The sequence below is a fragment of the Panthera onca genome, chromosome B2 (assembly GCF_046562875.1).
Source record: "Panthera onca isolate mPanOnc1 chromosome B2, mPanOnc1 haplotype 2, whole genome shotgun sequence".
Classification (NCBI taxonomy): Eukaryota; Metazoa; Chordata; class Mammalia; order Carnivora; family Felidae; genus Panthera; species Panthera onca.
This window is the reverse complement of record NC_138343.1, coordinates 68,049,107-68,068,200: the sequence shown is the minus strand read 5'-3', so window position 1 is coordinate 68,068,200 and position 19,094 is coordinate 68,049,107. Positions and strand designations below refer to the sequence as shown.

The following is a 19,094-nucleotide window of genomic DNA, read 5'->3' as shown; positions in this document are numbered from 1 at the left end:
AAATTGTAATGGCAATTACCTCTTTCAGAATCCTTTCATTAAAAAACTGTTGAAGCTTTTCATTGCAGTAGTTGATGCAAAATTGTTCAAAACTGTTATGTTCAAAGTACTCTGAAAACATAAAACCAGAGTCAAAAGTCATCATCAAATCAACTTCATATTATAAATTTATCTTTGGATAAAATTTTATTATGTCAATGCTTAATTTAAAATTAAGTAAAAAAATACATATATTTGCATTATACTCCCCAAATTCTCTCATTTCAAGACAAATTTTGTTAGGTATTTCAATTAAGTATTGAAAATAATTGCATTTTACTTAACAAAAAAGGTACACGTTAAAGGAGATAAATGTCGTATCGTAAAAGATGCAAAACGTAAACCACTTAAACCAGTTTCTTAAGCACAAGGTGTTAAAGCAATCTAAATTAACTGAAGAACAAAAGTGGCTTAAAAGACAAGTGTTTTAAATCTTTTTCTGTATAATCAGTAAAATCATAGTTAAAAAATATTACGAATACTCACTCATTTCTAAAGTAAAGAGACTGCATTACATTACCTCTAAGATCCCCGTAGCTCTAAAATGTTATGATTCTGTTATGTGCCTGTTACACTAAAACTGGTGCAGACCAGGAACCAATGTCTGAAGATTTTAAAATTTTACCTCAGTGATGAGTGTTTTTCTACCTTTGAACCAAAGGTAATAATTATAAATTTTAAAATATGTATCACATCAAAACCAAAATTCTACCCCTCCCCAAAAGTAAATACTCATACCTTCTCTTGGCAAAAGCAAACTACACAGGAGGAAAACACCACTCCTACGCAGCCAGAAGGAACACTCACATTGATACAGCCCAATATAAAAATGGTCCAATTTACTTGGAGATTTTTACAAAAGAGTCATTCACAACAATACATCTGGCACTCAGATGTTAGTGATTCTTTTCATTTCTGGTTGCACAGCTCCGTGGCTGTTCTCAAACATTTATCTTGAATATAAATTAATATATAATACCCTGAATATATATTTATATTACATAGTTATATGTATAAAATATCTTTAATAAACATATTTATTCATTTGGTGGAAATTCATTGGAAATAGCAACCTGTTAACCACTAGTGATGAATTTCTACACATAGCAATGAGTTTGGCTTATATGTTAGGTCAACTTATATCCAGCACTACATTGTAGTCAGTGGTTTTAATGACTTAATCCTCTTTATTAGTAGGACTCAAGACTTTACCTTTATTCAGTTGTATTCATTTAGGAGTATAGAGACATTTCCTAACTATAATGGTTTCAATCAACATGTTTTATTATTAGCATTAGTGTGACCAAAACCTCTGAGTTTTTCCTTTTGTTAAGCATCAGCTTCCTAATTAAATCATATTATAAAATGAAATGTAGGTATGGACACATAACTGGAAACATATCAAGTGAAAGGTACTGCAAGTGAAAAAATGGTTCTTTTAATTTTAGATATATGTGAAAAACTGAATAAAAAATAACATACAAATTCACAAACAAAACTATACTTACCAAAACCAGCAATATCTAGGACTCCAATAAAATAAGATGATGTTTCAAAAGGAAAACACTGATTTACTCTGTTGACCACATGATCAAAAAGATGGCTATAGACAGTCTTTGCCAAGGCATCACGAGCATTGTTTGCTTGCTCCACTTTCAAGGGTACCCTACAAAAGAAGACTATACCAATGAAAATTCTTTACAGTAATAATTGTGAAAATAATGCCAGATACCCAAGATCAAAGGGTATCTAAACACATTCACTGGGAAGAACAAAATAAATAGCTACAAAAGGTCATTTGTGAATAGGCACAGATAAATGGGGCAAGAAGCATACTAAAAGAACTACAGAAATTATCTACACATAGATAAAAAATGTATTACTGAGTAAAAGAAGTTTAGGCTCAAACCACTGACGACCTTAATTTATACTTTATATGCTGAATATATAAAAAAAATCATTCAGAGGAATAATCTTCCTTTTAACTTTCTTCAAACGCAAAAGAAACTATTTAATTCAAGCTAAAGTTTGGCATCTTGTTTAACACTGGGAATAAATGCTTACATCTTAAAATTCAAACTGTCCGATTCTATTTAATATAAGTAACTATATGGTGTTACAGTATTTGATGTCGCAGATATAGACACACAGCCCTCTTCCTCAAGAAAGTTAAAATCTGATTAAGAAACTGCCATAAAAGTGAATTTTCAAACGCCTTGCTAAATGCTATCATAAAGGTGAGTATGAGGCACCACGAGAACACCAGAAAAATTGTCAAATTTGGAAGTAACCTTAAAAGTCTAAACTGGTTTTCCAACTTCCTGCAACAGAACCCTTTCCTAAGTGAATCCTATGTGAGCACTCCATACATAGAACACATAAAAGAACTGCTTTGCAACAAAGGGGAAATGGAGGAAATGCTACCTGAAAATCACACACCTATGCTTTATCCAGACTTTCCATGGACCCCAGAAATATTTCTAAGGAACCAAGCAACTGTATGGCACTACTATGCACCCTCCTTGCTAAGGTTTTCTTTATAATAATTTGGAATCAGCTTAGCAAATAATCAGGCTAAACATATCTTGCTAATGTTTCCCAAAGCGTAAGAGCTACCAAATTATCTGAGTGGCTAAAAGTTTGTTTTTACATCCTCCCGGTTTAATTTGTTGAAAATCTTCCTGAAATATGTCACTAGAACTCACTCCCTGCCTTATTTAGCAAGGGATAGAGGATCTGACTGTTTCCCCCCATAAGTGAAGATCTTACAGTGCCCCCAGAATGATGGCTGAATATCAATTTTATTTTATGTATCAAAAACAGAAATGCCTAAAACACAGAATATTGAGCCAAAAATGTACAGATACCCAAACGCAACCTAGAAATTCTTGGTTACAGATTTAAGAAATTCTGGCTAGGCTCTTATTTTCTTGTCATTTGTAATTTCCTCTAAATGAAGAATCGGAGAGGTATGGGGAAATCACATTCGCTGAGTGTTTTACTAAAGTGAGTTCTCCTCAGTAAGTTTTAGAACAGGGGTGGCTGGGTGGCTCAGTCGGGTTGAGTGTCTGGCTCCTGATTTTGGCTCAGGTCATGATGTCACGGTTTGTGGGATCAAACCCCATGTAGGGCTCCACACTGATAGTGCAAATCCTGTTTGGGATTCTCTCTCTCTCTCACAAAATAAATAAACATTTAAAAAAAGTTAAAAAAACAAGTTTTAGAACATGCCATTTATAAGGAAAATCACTTTTAAAATAAAATGGTCTGTTGCCTTCTGAAACTAAATAATGGTAATGGCTGCACAAGATTGTACATATACTAAAAAATACTAAACTGTACACTTCAAAAGAATGAATTATAATTAAAAAAAAAAAAAGAAAACCAGCTGTCCTGACAAACTGAAAAAACATTGCCTAAAACAAATACTGATTAACATAATCAACTCATATTTTGTACAAGTAAACCACTCTTACTTTATAAACTTCAAATCTGTGCCATGCAGCATATCTAGATGCAAGGAACAACTTTAAGAGCTGTGGAGGTCAGCATTTATTTATATAGATTACTGGAGTAAGATGCACAGAATTCTAATTATCGAGCACGTGTTTTAGAACATTATAATGAAATGGATCATCCAAAAGATCAACTTTAAATCTCCATGTTGTCAAAGAAAGATATTTCCTTGACAAACAACAAGGCAGTAGTTTTACAGAGCAATGAGTTAAGGAACTTACTTTATGACTGTTCCTTTGGTGCCCCCTGCTGTTGTTAGCATGACTCTTGTAGTTAAACTTACACGAAGATCATCTTGATCTAAACCCAGTAATTCAGCACAATATTCCAATGCTTGATTAGATTTATTCTTCAGATTACAACCACCTAATGAAAATACATTTAAATTTGAAATTAAAAGACATTATATTAACCTAGATTTTCAAGATCCATTTCTTAGAAGTAGACTTCACATATAAATCTATGGAATAGACCGGGTTTATCTGTGGCTTATAATTTCATCTCACTTTTTCACCATCTTTGTCAGACATTCCTACTGCCAAGGTCAGTGGGAGACCCTCACTTGAGGCAGTCCATGATATCTCATGGACTTCTGCTCATCAATATTAACCTGCCACTGTTTCATTTTTTATGACCCTGCAAGCAAAATACACTAATGATAGATTATAATCCTTGTAAATCTCTAGAGAAATATAGTAGCTTATCATTAAAATTCATACAATTCTTGAAAACTTCAAGACGTAACTGTAGTGGCAAATGGTGACACTTCAGTAGGTCAGTGTGGATGTCTGTCAACATAAGACGTTTGTGTGTGTGTGTGTTTGTGTGTGTGTGTGTGTGTGTGTGTGTGTGGTGTGTGGTGTGGTGTGGTGTGGTGTGGTGTGGTGTGTGTCTGTGTGTACCCACGCATGCATATGCATGTGCTTATGCTTCCTGTTTGGGAAACAGGAAGAGTGTAAGGAGGCAACGGCTATTACCTGTACATCATATACATAGATTTATACTTATGGAGGCTGTTCTAAAAAGCATTATACAGAAAGACACTATACTGCAATGTGCCTCTGCATTGATATGGCTGTAAGACTCATTAGCTGTGTGACCCTGAAAAAGTTACTTATTCTCTCTGTGCTCAGTTTCCTTATCCATTTAGAGAATACTAACTATATTTACCTAATAAGGTTGTTATAGAGATTAATGAGGTTACATATGTGTCGTTCTTGGAATAGTACCTGGTACACAGTAAGCACTATATAAAAGTTAACTATTATTATTTTTATTATTACTACTATTCTGAAAATAAACATTTTACTAATAGTTAAGGTTTAATTTTTATAACTAATTCATCTGAAGACTAATTTCAAAACTACAAAGAATTTGTAAAAATCGTTAAGTTTATCATGACAAATTAGTAAACTACTTAATAGATTGGTCTCAGGAGAAATACACCATGAGATTCTATATGAATAAGGGGCTGTCAGGATAACTCACTGGGGACAAAAACAGCTTTTTCAGAAAATGGCACTGAGACAACTGGATATCCATGTGCAAAAGAATTAAGTTGAACCCCTGCCTCACACCATCAATAAGACTTGAGTTAAGAGCTAACACTATTAAACTCTTTGAAGAATACACAGACATAAATCCTCATCATCTTGGAACAGTAACGATTTCTTAGATATGACACCAAGAGTACAAGCAACAGAAAAAAATTCAGACAAATTACACTTCATCAAAATGAAGAACTTTTGGGGTGCCTAAGTGGCTCTGTTATTAAGCATCCAACTCTATATTTCAGCTCAGGTCATGCTCTCACAGTGGTGAGATGAGCCTGCGTCAGGGTCTGCACTGAGTATGGAGCCTAAGATTCTCTCTCTTCCTCACCCTCTGACCTTCCCCCACTTACATTCCCTCTCTCAAAATAGAAAAATGAAAAATTTTTATATTTCAAAGAAGACGACCGAAAAATTTAAAAGACAACCCACAGATTTAGAGAAAATATTTACAAATTATATATCTGATAAGGAACTTGTATCTGTGATATATATTTTAAAAACCTCTTACAACTTGATGGGGCACCTAGGTGGCTCAGTCAGTTCAAGTGTCTGACTTCAGCTCAGGTCATGATCTCACAGTTCATGAGTTTGAGCCCTGCATCAGGCTCTGTGCTGATAGCTCGGAGCTTGGAGCCTGGAGCCTGCTTCAGATTCTATGTATCCCCCTCTCTCTGCCCTTCCCCCACATGCATTCTATCTTTCTCTCTCAAAAATAAACATTAAAAAATTAAAAAAAAAAAAAAAATTCTTACAACTTGACAACAAAAAGACAACCCAACTGGGGCACCTGGGTGGCTCAGTCAGTTAAGCATCCGACTTCAGTTCAGGTCATGGTCTCATGGCTCGTAAGTTTGAGCCCCACACCGGGCTCTGTATTAACAGCTCAGAGCCCAGAGCCTGCTTCGGATTCTGTGTCTCCTTCTCTCTCTGCCCCTCCCCCCGCTCATGCTTGCTCACTCATGCTCTCTCTCTCTCTCTCTCTCTCTCCTTCAAAATAAATAAACATTAAAAAAAGGGTTGTTTTTTTTTTTTTAAAGACAACCCAATTAATGGGCAAAGGATATAAACAGACATTTCTCCAAAAAAGAGATACAAATGGTCAATAAAGACATGAAAAAATGCTCAATCTCATGAGCCTTCGGGAAAATGCAAATAAAAAACACTTCACACACACTAGGATGGCTATAATCAGACAGCATTTGTGAGGATGTGGACAAACAGGAACCTCCATACATCACTGATGAGGATCTGAAATGAATATAGCTACTTTAAAAAAGTCAGACAGTTCCTCAAAAGGTTAAACACAGTTACCATATGACAGCAATCCCACTCCTGCATATATCCAAGAGAAATAAAAACATACGCCCACACAAAAACATGGACAAGAATGTTTTTAGCAGCATTATTCATAATAGCCAAAGGCAGAAACAATCCAAATGTTCATCTAATGGTGAAATGATGAACAAAATGTGGTATATCCACAGAATGGAATATTACCCAGCCAAAAAAAAAAAAAAAAAAAAGTAATACTGATACATGCTATAACACGGGTGAACCTTGAAAACATACTAAGGGAAAGAAGTCAGTCACAAAGACCACATATTGTATGATTCCATTTCTATGAGATTCCCATAATAGGCAAATTTATAGAGACAGAAAGTAGATTAGTGGTTGCCTAAAGCTGAGGGATTTGGGAAGAAATGAGAAGTGATTGCTAAAGGGTATGGGGTTTTCTTCTGGAGTGATGAAAATGTTCTAAAAACTAAACTGCAGTGATGACTGCACAACTCTGAGTATATGAAAAAACCACTGAATTGTGTAGGTTAAATGGGTGGATTGAATGGTCTATGAACTGTATTTCAATTAAGCTGTTACCAAAGAAAAAGAACAAGGGGACAAGAATACTTAGAAGATATATTAAAGCTTTAATTCTGTAAAAATAAGCTTACTACTGATTTCTTATTACTAAACACACATAGATTATCTAAATTTTGTAAGTCAATCAACTGGCCATCAAAAATTCATTAATGTATTGAAACATTTCACCATTACTATTTTGCAAGGTTTCTTATACACTTTGAGAAATTATGTAAGGCTAACATAAGAAAACATATATTTTAAAAGTTTTAAAAAGGCAAAACACTTGTAAAACAACGTAAGGTTTTCATGTCACTCTCCTTCCAGAAAAGAACTTCTCTGAATACTCTTTAAGTTTGTTGTTATAGTAGCATTTACTTCTGTCATGCAGAATTTTAAAAAACACAGGAAGTCCCACTAGGCATTTTTTGTATATGCCATCATGCAGAAACTTTTCGATATGAGTCTTCTAAACACTTAGAAGAATAAGTTTTCTTTTAAAATAATTATAAAAATATCTATAGCTTTTCTAAGTTGCAAAGACATGCCAAAATTGAGCTCCCTGGGGGGGGAGGGGGGGGGATCCATTCTAACTAGAAAGAAACCATTTGGATCTATAGGAAGGGTCACAGGAAAAAATGGAGATTAATAAAATCTGAACTATTAAAATAAAAAAATAGTCTAGTTTATTAATTTTCTTCATTCAGTGGCTCTTTACAATCTGCTCTGCTTTCTGCTCATTTTCAACAGAAGGAAGTTTGAAAAGAAAAATAAAAGTTAATGTAAATACATGCTATTATTTGCCTTTTGACTGTGTAAGTGCTTTTTCCACTACTGGATCACACCACGTTTATGATCTCTGTATACATCTGCATGTGCTACCACAGGGTGATAATTTGAAATAAAAATTTCAAATCCTTCAAAAAAACTAAAAATATGTTGCACACTAAGAACATACCTGATTTTGCTTTTTTTATTTTTCATTTTAAACTGGAATTAATCTGTATTTTTATTTTACTTAATCATTAAAAACACTTATGGTGATTATTATGTACTGGATATAAGTATATACATCACTTAATATTTAACTCATTTATTCCTCTATACAACATGAGGCAAGGACTATTGTTATCCTCAGGTTACAGGTGAGGAAACGGAGACAGAGAGCCAGCCCAAGACCACACAGGCAGGTTACTACCCTAGTGGCAAATACTCTGGCTCAAGAATTTATACTCTTAACTACACTGTGTTGCATGTGACATTATTGACTTCACAGCATCACAGGATATTAAATTTGAGAGTCATGAAGACCATCTATTCCAGTCTGCTCACTCACAGATCAGGACTCTTGGGAAGTTTTAGACTGGGGGCAATTTGGGCCAATTATCACAAGTACCTGAGTTAGTTAGATGTGGGTGGAACCCAGTTCTCACATCTACAATTTCATTAGTAACCATATTACTTCTGTACAGGTTCCACTTCCATAAAATGCAGATAATATCCCTTACCTCATTATCTTTATGAAATTTAGATTATGATATGTTGTTTACGATGAAACGCAAAATATGAAGGGTCTTGCAAATAGCAGACACATTTTTTTAAAGTTTATTTATTTTGAGAGAGAGAGAGACAGCGTGCGCACGAGAGAGCATGAGCAAGGGAAGGACAGAGAGACAGGGAGAGAGAGAATCCCAAGCAGGCTCTGCATTGCCAGTGTGGAACCCAACACAGGACTCGATCCCATGAACCGGGAGATCACAACCTGAGCTGATCACGACCAAGAGTCGGACACTTAACCAACTGAGTCACTCAGTTACCCCAAGCAGACACATTTTTTAAATATTCTTTTTTCCTTCCTCTTGTGCTCCTTCCTTATATGCATACTATTGCTAGGTACTGTACTTTAAAAGTACTTCTCATGGGCTGTTTACATATAAAGAAAAGCAAAGGTCAGAGAGCTTCTGGGATCTGACACTAAAGTCCATGTTATTGACTACTATATTAAATAGTGCTTTCAACATTTTTTAACTTATTTTTAATATAAAATATTTTAATAATGTATTTATATAGGAGTCAATAATCTTTTCTCTAAGTGTCAGATCTTAGGCTTTGCTGGCCATACAGTTTCTGTCACAACTACTCAACTCTGCTGCTGTAGCATGAAAGCTGGCACAGACAAGGCTCAAATGAATGGGTGTGGCTTTATTCTACCAACACTTTATTTGCGAAAATAGGCAGCTGGTCAAATTTGGCCATGGGCCACAGTTTTCCAATCCCTGTGTTCATGGATCCAATTTAAGATTACATAAAAAGTCTTACTGTTTATGTAGAAACACTGGAATTCAAATGTTACTATCATGAAGGCACTTACATGTTCTTTTTAATTTGCATAACGTATAAACTATTTTCATTTCCAAATAATAAAGTATATGGGCTGGTACCTATTCAATTGCCTTAATTAACTGATCCAAGTTTATATCAATGAACCAGAAAAATGTTAAAATACCTTAATATATGGTAGAGAATTATGCTGTGCACATACTGGCAAAGTAGAATTATCAGTTGAAAAATTTAACTAAATATGACCCTTCTGGCTGGTCACGGTTACTTATCCTTCATAAAATGAATTTATTCCGCTTAGTATCACTGACTTGTTCAAAACAGAGCTCATAATGACTAATAATGCAGCATCCTTCATTTCCAAGATTTACCACACAACACAATATATTCTAGAAATTTCAGGGTATTAAAAAGCCTGCATACAAAGAGATTGAATTTGCAAATAAATGACAGAACTTCTAATTTTATTCCTCTTTAAAACAAAACAACCACAAACAAATGAACCAACGAAAAATACCTGAGGTGCTGCCAGCTTCCTCAAAATCAATATTTCCAAGGTGCAGGACACCAGCTACTACCCGGAACAGATCAAGCTTTTCTTCATCATCCAAACCAATCTTTTTCATGGCTGTGCACATTCTAATAAAATCTCCATGGTCATCTAACAGAGGATCTTTCAAGGAACCTGCCTTAAGATACTACAAAACAAGAAGATACCAATTAACTGCTCTTTTCTCATTATTTAAGTATATTAAAACCACTACACAAAGTCTATTAATGCACTATATATAACATGCAAAAATAAAATATGTCAATGGGAAAACTTTACTATTCTAACAATTCAAAAACTAAATGACTGAGAAAAATGTACATAGGATCTTTCTGTATTATTTCTTTCAACTGCCCATGAATCTAAAATTATCTAAATAAAAATCAGTAAAAGATGGAATGAGATGTTTTCCAACTAAATTACAATTTTAGCTCTAATGTATTATAATGTTAGGATATGTTAAATAAAAATATAAATTGACTGAAAAATAAGAATATATCGGTGGTTGAAAGGAATCAACCTTAATCCAGAGGTCAAAAAGAACTAAGGTAAAAAAATGATATTAAAAATTCAAATCTAACACTTAACATTATACTCCTTTAGGTTAAGTGCCATCAACTGCACCAATATTCAGCAGTGGTAAATAGTGGACAGACTAATAACAATTTTCATGGCCTAAGAATCACTTTTTAAATCTTTCTGTATAAGCATATATGAGGTAAAGTGTATTAATAAGCATTGTGTTTACTGTAAAAATTTATGCAATGACTCACATTTCAGAAAAAATAAAGAAAAAAATGTGTTTTCTTTGCTAAAAGAATTTACATCTAAAGTATTCATTTGTTAGAACTTATTAAAAAGCTCAGAAAAAGGAGTAAGAAAGTTAGGCCTGCAGAAACTAGAAGTAGAAAAACAAAAGTTACTGGACACAGAGAAACTGAACTAGGAATTTTCCAGAACTTGACAATGAATAGGTAAAATTAAACATTAAGTAACACAGCATCAGAATTAATTGCCCATTAAAGACACTTCTAGGAGACTTTTTTCCTCCCAGTTGCCAATTGCTTCCCAGCTAAAGTTGGGATTATCTTTCCACAAAATTCTTTAAAATGCTTAATTATGCTTGGGTGAAATTTCTGGAAAATGTCTAGATAAAGAAATTTAACTTCATTCTTGAAAGCAGCAAAGGAAATGATCACATGCAGCCAAAGTTAACAAAAAACACAGACCATGCAGAATTTTTAGTCTTGCAACTGAATCGTTACTTCATTTAAAAACTGTTTCTAATCAAATGTTAATGAATATATTGCTATTATGGCAGACTAAAAATACTGCACTCTCCTAAAAATTGCACACAGCTTAGACACTCAAATGGAACTAGGCGAAGGATTCTAATTAGTCAAAATGATCACCTCATCCTCCTGATAAAGAAGACATAAAAAGTAATTTAAACATATTAATCCATTATTCACTTATATATTTTTATATATACACTCAATAATATAGTAAAATACCTAACAAAGTATGTTGCCTCTAGAATCACAAAGAGTACTTTTTTTTTTTCTTAGCAGAATGCCAAGAATATTTGGTATTCTTTGGAGAGCAAAATCCAGTTTTCTTCCCTCTCTACTTAGTTTTTTCCATGTCAAAGATCACATTTAGACACACATCTTCTTCCCTGAGGACAGCTGCATTATCCCATAGGTAAATGTTTCCATTATCTTAGTGGAAAGAATACAATTTCTACATTTCAATGATGCCTTATAAAAATATAGGTTATCATGACAAAAAAAGATACCATAATAAATATTAAAGTAACTTCTTAAAGTTCCAACCATAAATGTCACACAAAGTTTACAAGTTTTAATTTGGACATTTATGTCTGAAATGACAAATAAAATGTCAACTTAAAAACTAACGTACTCATCTGCTTAGAATTTAAAATAATGGGAATTTTTATTTGCTTTCTGTTCTTTTCTATGAATATATTAGAAACATAGTTCATCTCACTCATTTTGAAAAGAGACAAAAACATCTGATTCACACATTAAAAGGTGCATATAATAAAAACTTGTACAACTAAATATTCATATAAATTTTTAAATAAAATTAATAAAGGCACAATGAACTAGTCCCTATAATTAATCCTGACTATTTCATAATTTAAGCTCCTTGATTAGCTACAACTTAGTACTACTTACTACTTGAATGTTACATATTAAAATTTGTAAGAGTTGTAGATTTTTAGATTAAGGATTTAATATTTTTAAAATAATTAATAGTATAATTACTTCTAATTACTCTCAGAAATATAATAATTTAGTAACATCAATATATATTATAGAAATACAATGTTTTAAAGAGAAATACAATAATATATAAGCATTAGTTCACAAGAATGCTTACCCTATTTAATGTCTACTTCAAAGCTTACTTCAGGCTTAAAGTAGAAAATAACTTATGAAGAACATATTTTATACTTAATCCTAAGTGGGTAATGTGAGAGTAAGTTTTGAAAATGTTAGCAAAGGATAATTCTTAGGCAATATAATACCCTCACGTGGGGGAAAAAGAACCAGAGAAGAGCACTGCATTGAGGCCTAACCAAGAAGAACCAAAATGTGTCGCTTCTGTAGATACCAAGAGAGGGACAGAGTTATACACCGTGAGAGAGACTTGAACGAGCATTTAGTTTTTAAAGTATAAACCTAAAAGTAAGAAATATGATTTAGGCTCCAAAATAAAAAATGTATCTTTCAGTATGATTTTTTTGCATTAAAGATTTTAATTTAAAAAAATAGCCTACTATACCTCAGGACTTTTTCGGTTCTGTAAAATCTGTTTGTCAGTTTCTTTGTTAGCAAAGTATCTAGTGCAGCCTCGGTTTAAATACTAGGAAAAAGAAATTTAAAATAAAACAAATATGACCCACATGAAAATAATACAGAAGAAAACACAATTTATCAAACAGGGGTAAACAAAAAGAATTTTTAAATATAACCTGAATATCATTTAATCTTTCAATTACAATCGATACTGCTATATATTATAAACCTTTTACTCCTAATCAAACCAGGAATGTTGAAAATCCTAATTCCTGAAAGTAGATTAAATTAAATAGTTAATATAAAAATCAATACCATTAAATCTTTCCTATTTTTAAAGGGCAGTAATTTTAGAGGCAGGAAACTTTCTGACCTAATAAAGAACTTGAGCAGCTGCCTTCCTAGGATGCCTGCCATTGTGCCAGGAAAGGCTATACAATCTGAGACATGCAAAAAAAAATATGCTCCTAGTTCTCCAAATAGAAAGAAATACTAAAGTAAGACAAGAATGGTACCATTACCTTATCATTAACACAATGTCAAAAAGCCACACCATCATTATTAAATTTCATATGATTCATAATAACTTATACTCCTTTTCTAAAACTCATTGTAGAGAAATACCTCTTCTACTTTTATGAAGATACTGTGGGCAACTAACTTCACATTCCAATTAATCTGATGAGCTCTAGAGAAGGTGGGACATTGTAGAAGCATATAAATAGAGGCAGTTATACAGCATTTTAAAACAGTAGTTTTAAATTTTCCAAATACAGATTAAAATAAACTGAAGTAATAAAGAAAAGCTGAATTGCAAACACACAGAACAATAATTAAATATAATATGTGTCACAATTCTCAAGCGGAAGACTCCTGCCCAAAGAGAACTATCAGAATCACCCAGAGAACTTTATTCAAATTGTATTCCTTATCCATTTCCATGATTCCCACATATTCCACACAGGGACACAGTTTCCTAGCTGCAAATCTGTAAATTATGCTAACCATCCCCAGTCACCACTTCTTGAAACTGTATTGGCTTGTGATTCTTGGCACTCCTGATTTTCCTTGTACTTCTCTCACAACCCAACTTGTGCTTTCTTTCCTGGGCAACTCTTCACCGTTCATATTCTTCAACTCCAGAGTCTGGATCTGGCACCTGCTTCTCTACATTACAAAATCTCCCTGAACAATCTCATCTACTCATGGTCATACTTTTAACTACTACCAGAGTTCTGACATCTCCCAAACCTATCACTACAGCACCAACAATGACCTTCAGATTAGAAGACCAACTGTCTTCTAATCTTCTCTCCTTAGATGATCCATAGGTTCCAAAACTAAACTCATCCTATATGCCACAAATCTTCCATATGGCCCTTGTTTGGTATTTACATCCACCCAGTTACCCTAGTCAAATCTAAAAAATTATTCCAGAATCCTCCTTCTCCCTACCATATTCAGTCTCCAAGTCCTATCAATTTTACCTCCTAATATTTTGCACATCCCCTCCTCTGTAACCTTCCCATTGCTAAACCAAATTCAGGCAGTAAGTAACTTATTTCGACTATAGCCATGGGTTACCAACTAATTCATCCATAGTTGCAATTTCTATCCATACCCTCCCATACCCCCTTTAAAACCACCCTCCATATTAAAGCCAGAAGTATAGACCTGATATCCAACTTTCTACTTAAATCTCTTCAGTAGCTCCTTATTAACTATAGAAGTTAAGACCAAACTCTTTAGCCTCACTTTCCACCACTTCCTGCCATACTCTTTAAGCTTTTTCTTGTCTTTCTTTCTTCATCTTTTTCCACCTACTAGGAATACTCTTTGCATCTTTCTTCCTCTAGCTAATACTTGAAAATTCTTCAAGATTCTAATCAAGCATCAGTTATTAATGTAAGCTTTTCCAAAATCCCCAACATCCTATGCACACCTCTTTCTTATCATTCAACCTATCAGTCAGACTGTGTGTGTTTGCGTGTGTGTGTGTTTCTGACCAGATTCTAAATTTCTCACGAGCAGGAACTGTTCATCTTTTTCACCCAGGCACAATGCCTGGTACCCAGGGGGCAAGCAATAAATATCTGCTGTTGAATTAAGAGAGACAATCATACATCCTTTATTAATTCAGTGGTCAAACTTTTTTTTTTAATGTGTCAAAGATAACTTTAAAGCTAGCATTATAGAACTATTATAAATTTCTTATTGAGTTTAAATTGATAACTGGTTTCATATCTATCCTTTCATCTATCCATTTCATATCTCTTCAGATAGTGTTATATTATAAATTCAGCAGTAAATCTCAGTAGAGATCTACATGTTATCACATTACACTGGATTCAATGTAAGTTACATACAACTAGAAATTAAAATTCACTAAAATAAGTTTTAGAATCAAAGGCAAGTCCATTTGCAAAAATTGTATGTAATTTCTTTTCATCCACCTACCCGAAAATTATCTGGGGAGTTCAAATGAAGTTTTTCCCTAATATCTTCAGAAGCACCAGCACACAACCTATAAAAGATATGATAATTCCTTTCCTCTTTGCCTTGAACACAGATCCTAGATTTCTCTAGAAGGTAATGTGAAACAAATCCTCCAACAACTGAACTCTAAAAAACAAAACAGAGAGAAAACACATGTTTGCATTTAAAGTCTGAAAGTATAATCTACCGATGTTAAATTATGTTGCTACTAACCATTCGTCTATCAAAGAGGTTGTAATATTTATCAAATAAAGGGGGAAAAGCAGATAACTAAATAAAGAATATTTATAAAGATTATAATGAATATATATATTCTCCCCACTATCTAAAGTAACAGAGAAAAACTTAAATGGATTTACCATGAGTTCAAGTACAGCACCAATGCTATCAAGACCTTTACAAAAACACTTCTCAAACATATCATCTCAAAACACAGTTACTCACCTTTTCATTGAAATGTATTTCTACAAATTTTCCAAATCTACTGCTATTATTGTTGCGAACAGTCTTTGCATTTCCAAAGGCTTCTAAGAGTGGGTTAGCTATTGAAAAAGACATAAAAATATTCCATCAAAAAATAGCATAAAGGAAAGTTACAAAACAATAAATATGCACGGTATGTTTCCTTATTAACAGAGATAGAAAAAATGTCTTCAAAAATATTAACATGAAGTAATTCACATGTAATGTCAAATTCCTCAAATATTTATTGACTACCACTATATTCAAGCTCTATTAAAGTACAGAAGATGGGAAAATTACTCAAATTATGTAAAAACAAAATGTAAATGGTATGGAAAAGACTAAATTTTAAGAAGTCATTAGGTTACAAAATTTATAACTCAACTTTGAAAATTACTCCCTAAAAATTGTAAGATTTTCACAAGTGCATCATCTTTACTAAAGGAGTAGTGATCATAATATAGAAAAGAGCAAATCTCTGGTGAACAAAATACAAGCAAGAAGGTATTAGTTGACTTACCTTCCTAAACTGTTTTATATATGAGTAAAACCTCCAGATTTACCATTTTTTTCATGTACATCTAACAAATTAGTTTACAGAATGACTAAAAAAGGTCCTCAGAAAAACTGTTTCTAAAACCCCAGCCTATAAGAGACTCATTTTAAAGCTAAATACACCTGCAGATTGAGAGTGCTGGGGTGGAGAAACATTTATCATACAAACAAATGTCAAAAGAAAGTAGCAGTATTTCTATCACACAAACTAGACTTTTTTTTATTCTTGTATTGTTTTATCCTGCTTTGGTGTCAGGGTGGTACTGACCTCATGGAATGATTTTGAATGTGTTCCCTTTATGCCATTATTTGTAAGATTTTGATAAAGATTGTCATTATTTTTTTTTAAATGTTTGGTAGAAGAATTTGCCAATGAAGCCATGTGCATGTGGTCAGCTTTTTCTGTCCTGGGAAATTTCTGATTCCTAATTCAACTTTCGTTCTTGTTATAGGTTGAAGATTTCCTGTTTCTTGAATTCAAGATTCATGATTCAGTTGTGGCAACTTATGTGCTTTAGGAATTATCTGGTTTTCTTCTAAGTTATCTGATTTGTTAGTATATAACTGTTTACAGTAATCTGTTATCATACTACATATTTCTATGGTTACCTGTTGTACTGTTTTCCATTTGTCATTTTGGTTTCCAGGTCTTTTTTTTTTTTTTAATGTTTATTTTTGAGAGAGAGAGACAGAACACGAATGGGGGAGGAGCAGAGAGAGGCAGACACAGAATCCAAAGCACGCTTCAGGCTCAAAGCTGTCAGCACACAGCCCAACACGGGGCTTGAACCCACAAAACTGCAAGATCATGACCTGAGCTGAAGCTGGACGCTCAAATGACTGAGCCACCCAGGCACCCCTGGTCATTCCTTTCACTGTTATGTTATTGTTTATTCTGGCCTCCACTTTATTTATTTCTGATTTTTCTTCGTGCTTTCCTTCCTCTACTAAATTCAGCTAAGTTTCTTCTTTTTCTAGGTCCTTGTGGTGTAATGTGAAATTGTTTACTTGAACTTTTTTTCTTAATACAAGCATTTATAGCATAAATTTCACTCTAACATCGGCTTTTGCTGCATCCCATAGGTCTTGGAATATTGTGTTGCTTTTTTCTTTTGAAACCTATTTTGATTTGCCACATGATTTCCCACTTGGTCCACTGTTTGTGTGATAGTGTGTTATTTAATATTTACATATTAAATATTTAGTATTTACATTGTACATTTTCCAGCTTTGTTTTATTGTTGATCTCTAGTTTTGTACCACTGTAGTTAGAGAATATACTTGGTATGCTATCAGACTTCTTAAATTTATACTATTTGTCATGTCTCTTTTTATGTGATTTAACCAGGGGATTCTTCTATGTGTACCTGAGGAAAATGTGTATTCTATTTTTCTTGAATGGAATGTTTTATACATATCTTTTAGAACCCGTATTCTGAAGTATGCTTCAAGTAAAAAATGTTCTTGTTGAAAAAAAAAATAACAACTTTAAACAAGAGTACTTGTTTAAAATAAAGCATGTCAGAGGGGAGGTGAGTAGGGGGATGGGTTAAATAGGCAAAAGGGATTAAGAAGAGTACACTTATGATGAGCACTGAGAAATGATGTACAGAGCTGCTGAATCACTATATTGTACACCTGAAATAATGTAACATTTATGTTAACTATAATGGAATTACAATAAAAAGCTTAATAAGAAAAAAAAAACTTAAACTCCCAATGAACAAATGTAAAATTTTAATTGTTTTTATCTTATAATCTACACACATATGACTAAGGAAGATTTACTGGACTCTATTCTTATACTCACCAGTCTCAACTATAAATATACTAGATTAGTGCCAATCTTACATGTTTCTCCATCTGCAGCCTCATAAACTGCTTTATGATGCTTATTACTATAATATTTTTATGAAACATTTTATTAAAGTCCATCTCTCTTACACAATCCACAGTAGAAAGCTTATTAACAAGTATCCAAACTCTTTTAAAGATCACTTTCCGATTGTTTCACTTTCCAAAAAAAAAGTAACAAAGTATTAAAACTGAAAAATGTTTGCATATACATCTAACCTTTCAGATGAGCAAGAAAACTGAGGCCTAACAAAATCAACTGACTTATGGAAAGCCACATGACTGGCTAGTGGCAAAAGGGGAACTCAATTACAGGTCTCCCCAACTCCTCTACAGAGATCTACTAGTTTTTGCTGAAGGGTTTAATATATTAAGTAAAATATCCAAAATTAGGATAAGAGCCTACTAGAAAATTACAGTAATATTATTGATACATTCATTCTAAAACCAACAACCAATTTTCAATTGAAGACACCACCAAATGATTTCTATGTTCTTCTAGTTAACATCTACTATCCTCTAGTAAGGAGCTGGAATAACACTTTCCAACTTTTCTCAACTACAGCACTCTACATGTTGTACACTACATTCTCACAGAAGAAACCAGGTTTATATCCAATTTGCAAGCACATTTGTACCTCAAGTAAATCAGAATACTAATTAGTATTTTATTGAATTAACTCATAATTTGTTCTTTTTATTTATTCAATTTTAAAGGGTGATTCCCTCATTAAAGTGAGGTACTTTACTGTGAATTAACCACTACTTATTAGATCTTCAAACCTGGGTATGTTACAAAAGCACAGTGAGAACTATAAGTAAAACTATAAAATTATGTCAAGAAACATGAAAAACATGATTGCTGCAAACTTTAAAAATGTTTATCAGAGTTGAATTTACGTTCATCCACACTCATATTTCACAACTGTGAAAAAAAGAACATAACACCTGCTAGCTATAATGTAGCAAAATGAATGAACACAGAAGCCCCTCAATAAATTTCTGTCCAACTGAAATTTTTCTTTAAAATACTAAGAGTATTGGGGC

The 19,094-nt window shown here is 33.2% G+C and overlaps 1 protein-coding gene across 5 annotated transcripts in view; it reads right to left on the bottom strand.

The window, feature by feature from the left end:
- MYO6 (myosin VI) overlaps positions 1-19,094 on the bottom strand; it is a 145,924-nt gene that overhangs the window by 50,366 nt on the left and 76,464 nt on the right. For all 5 annotated transcript variants that reach the window (XM_060615993.3, XM_060615988.3, XM_060615989.3 and 2 more), the window contains exons 8-14: positions 15,621-15,718; positions 15,138-15,302; positions 12,667-12,747; positions 9,823-10,003; positions 3,777-3,921; positions 1,548-1,705; positions 20-111 (exon numbers count right to left, since the gene is read on the bottom strand). In XM_060615993.3, coding sequence (XP_060471976.2) covers positions 20-111; positions 1,548-1,705; positions 3,777-3,921; positions 9,823-10,003; positions 12,667-12,747; positions 15,138-15,302; positions 15,621-15,718 — 920 coding nt within the window. The remainder of the gene's footprint in view (positions 1-19; positions 112-1,547; positions 1,706-3,776; positions 3,922-9,822; positions 10,004-12,666; positions 12,748-15,137; positions 15,303-15,620; positions 15,719-19,094) is intronic.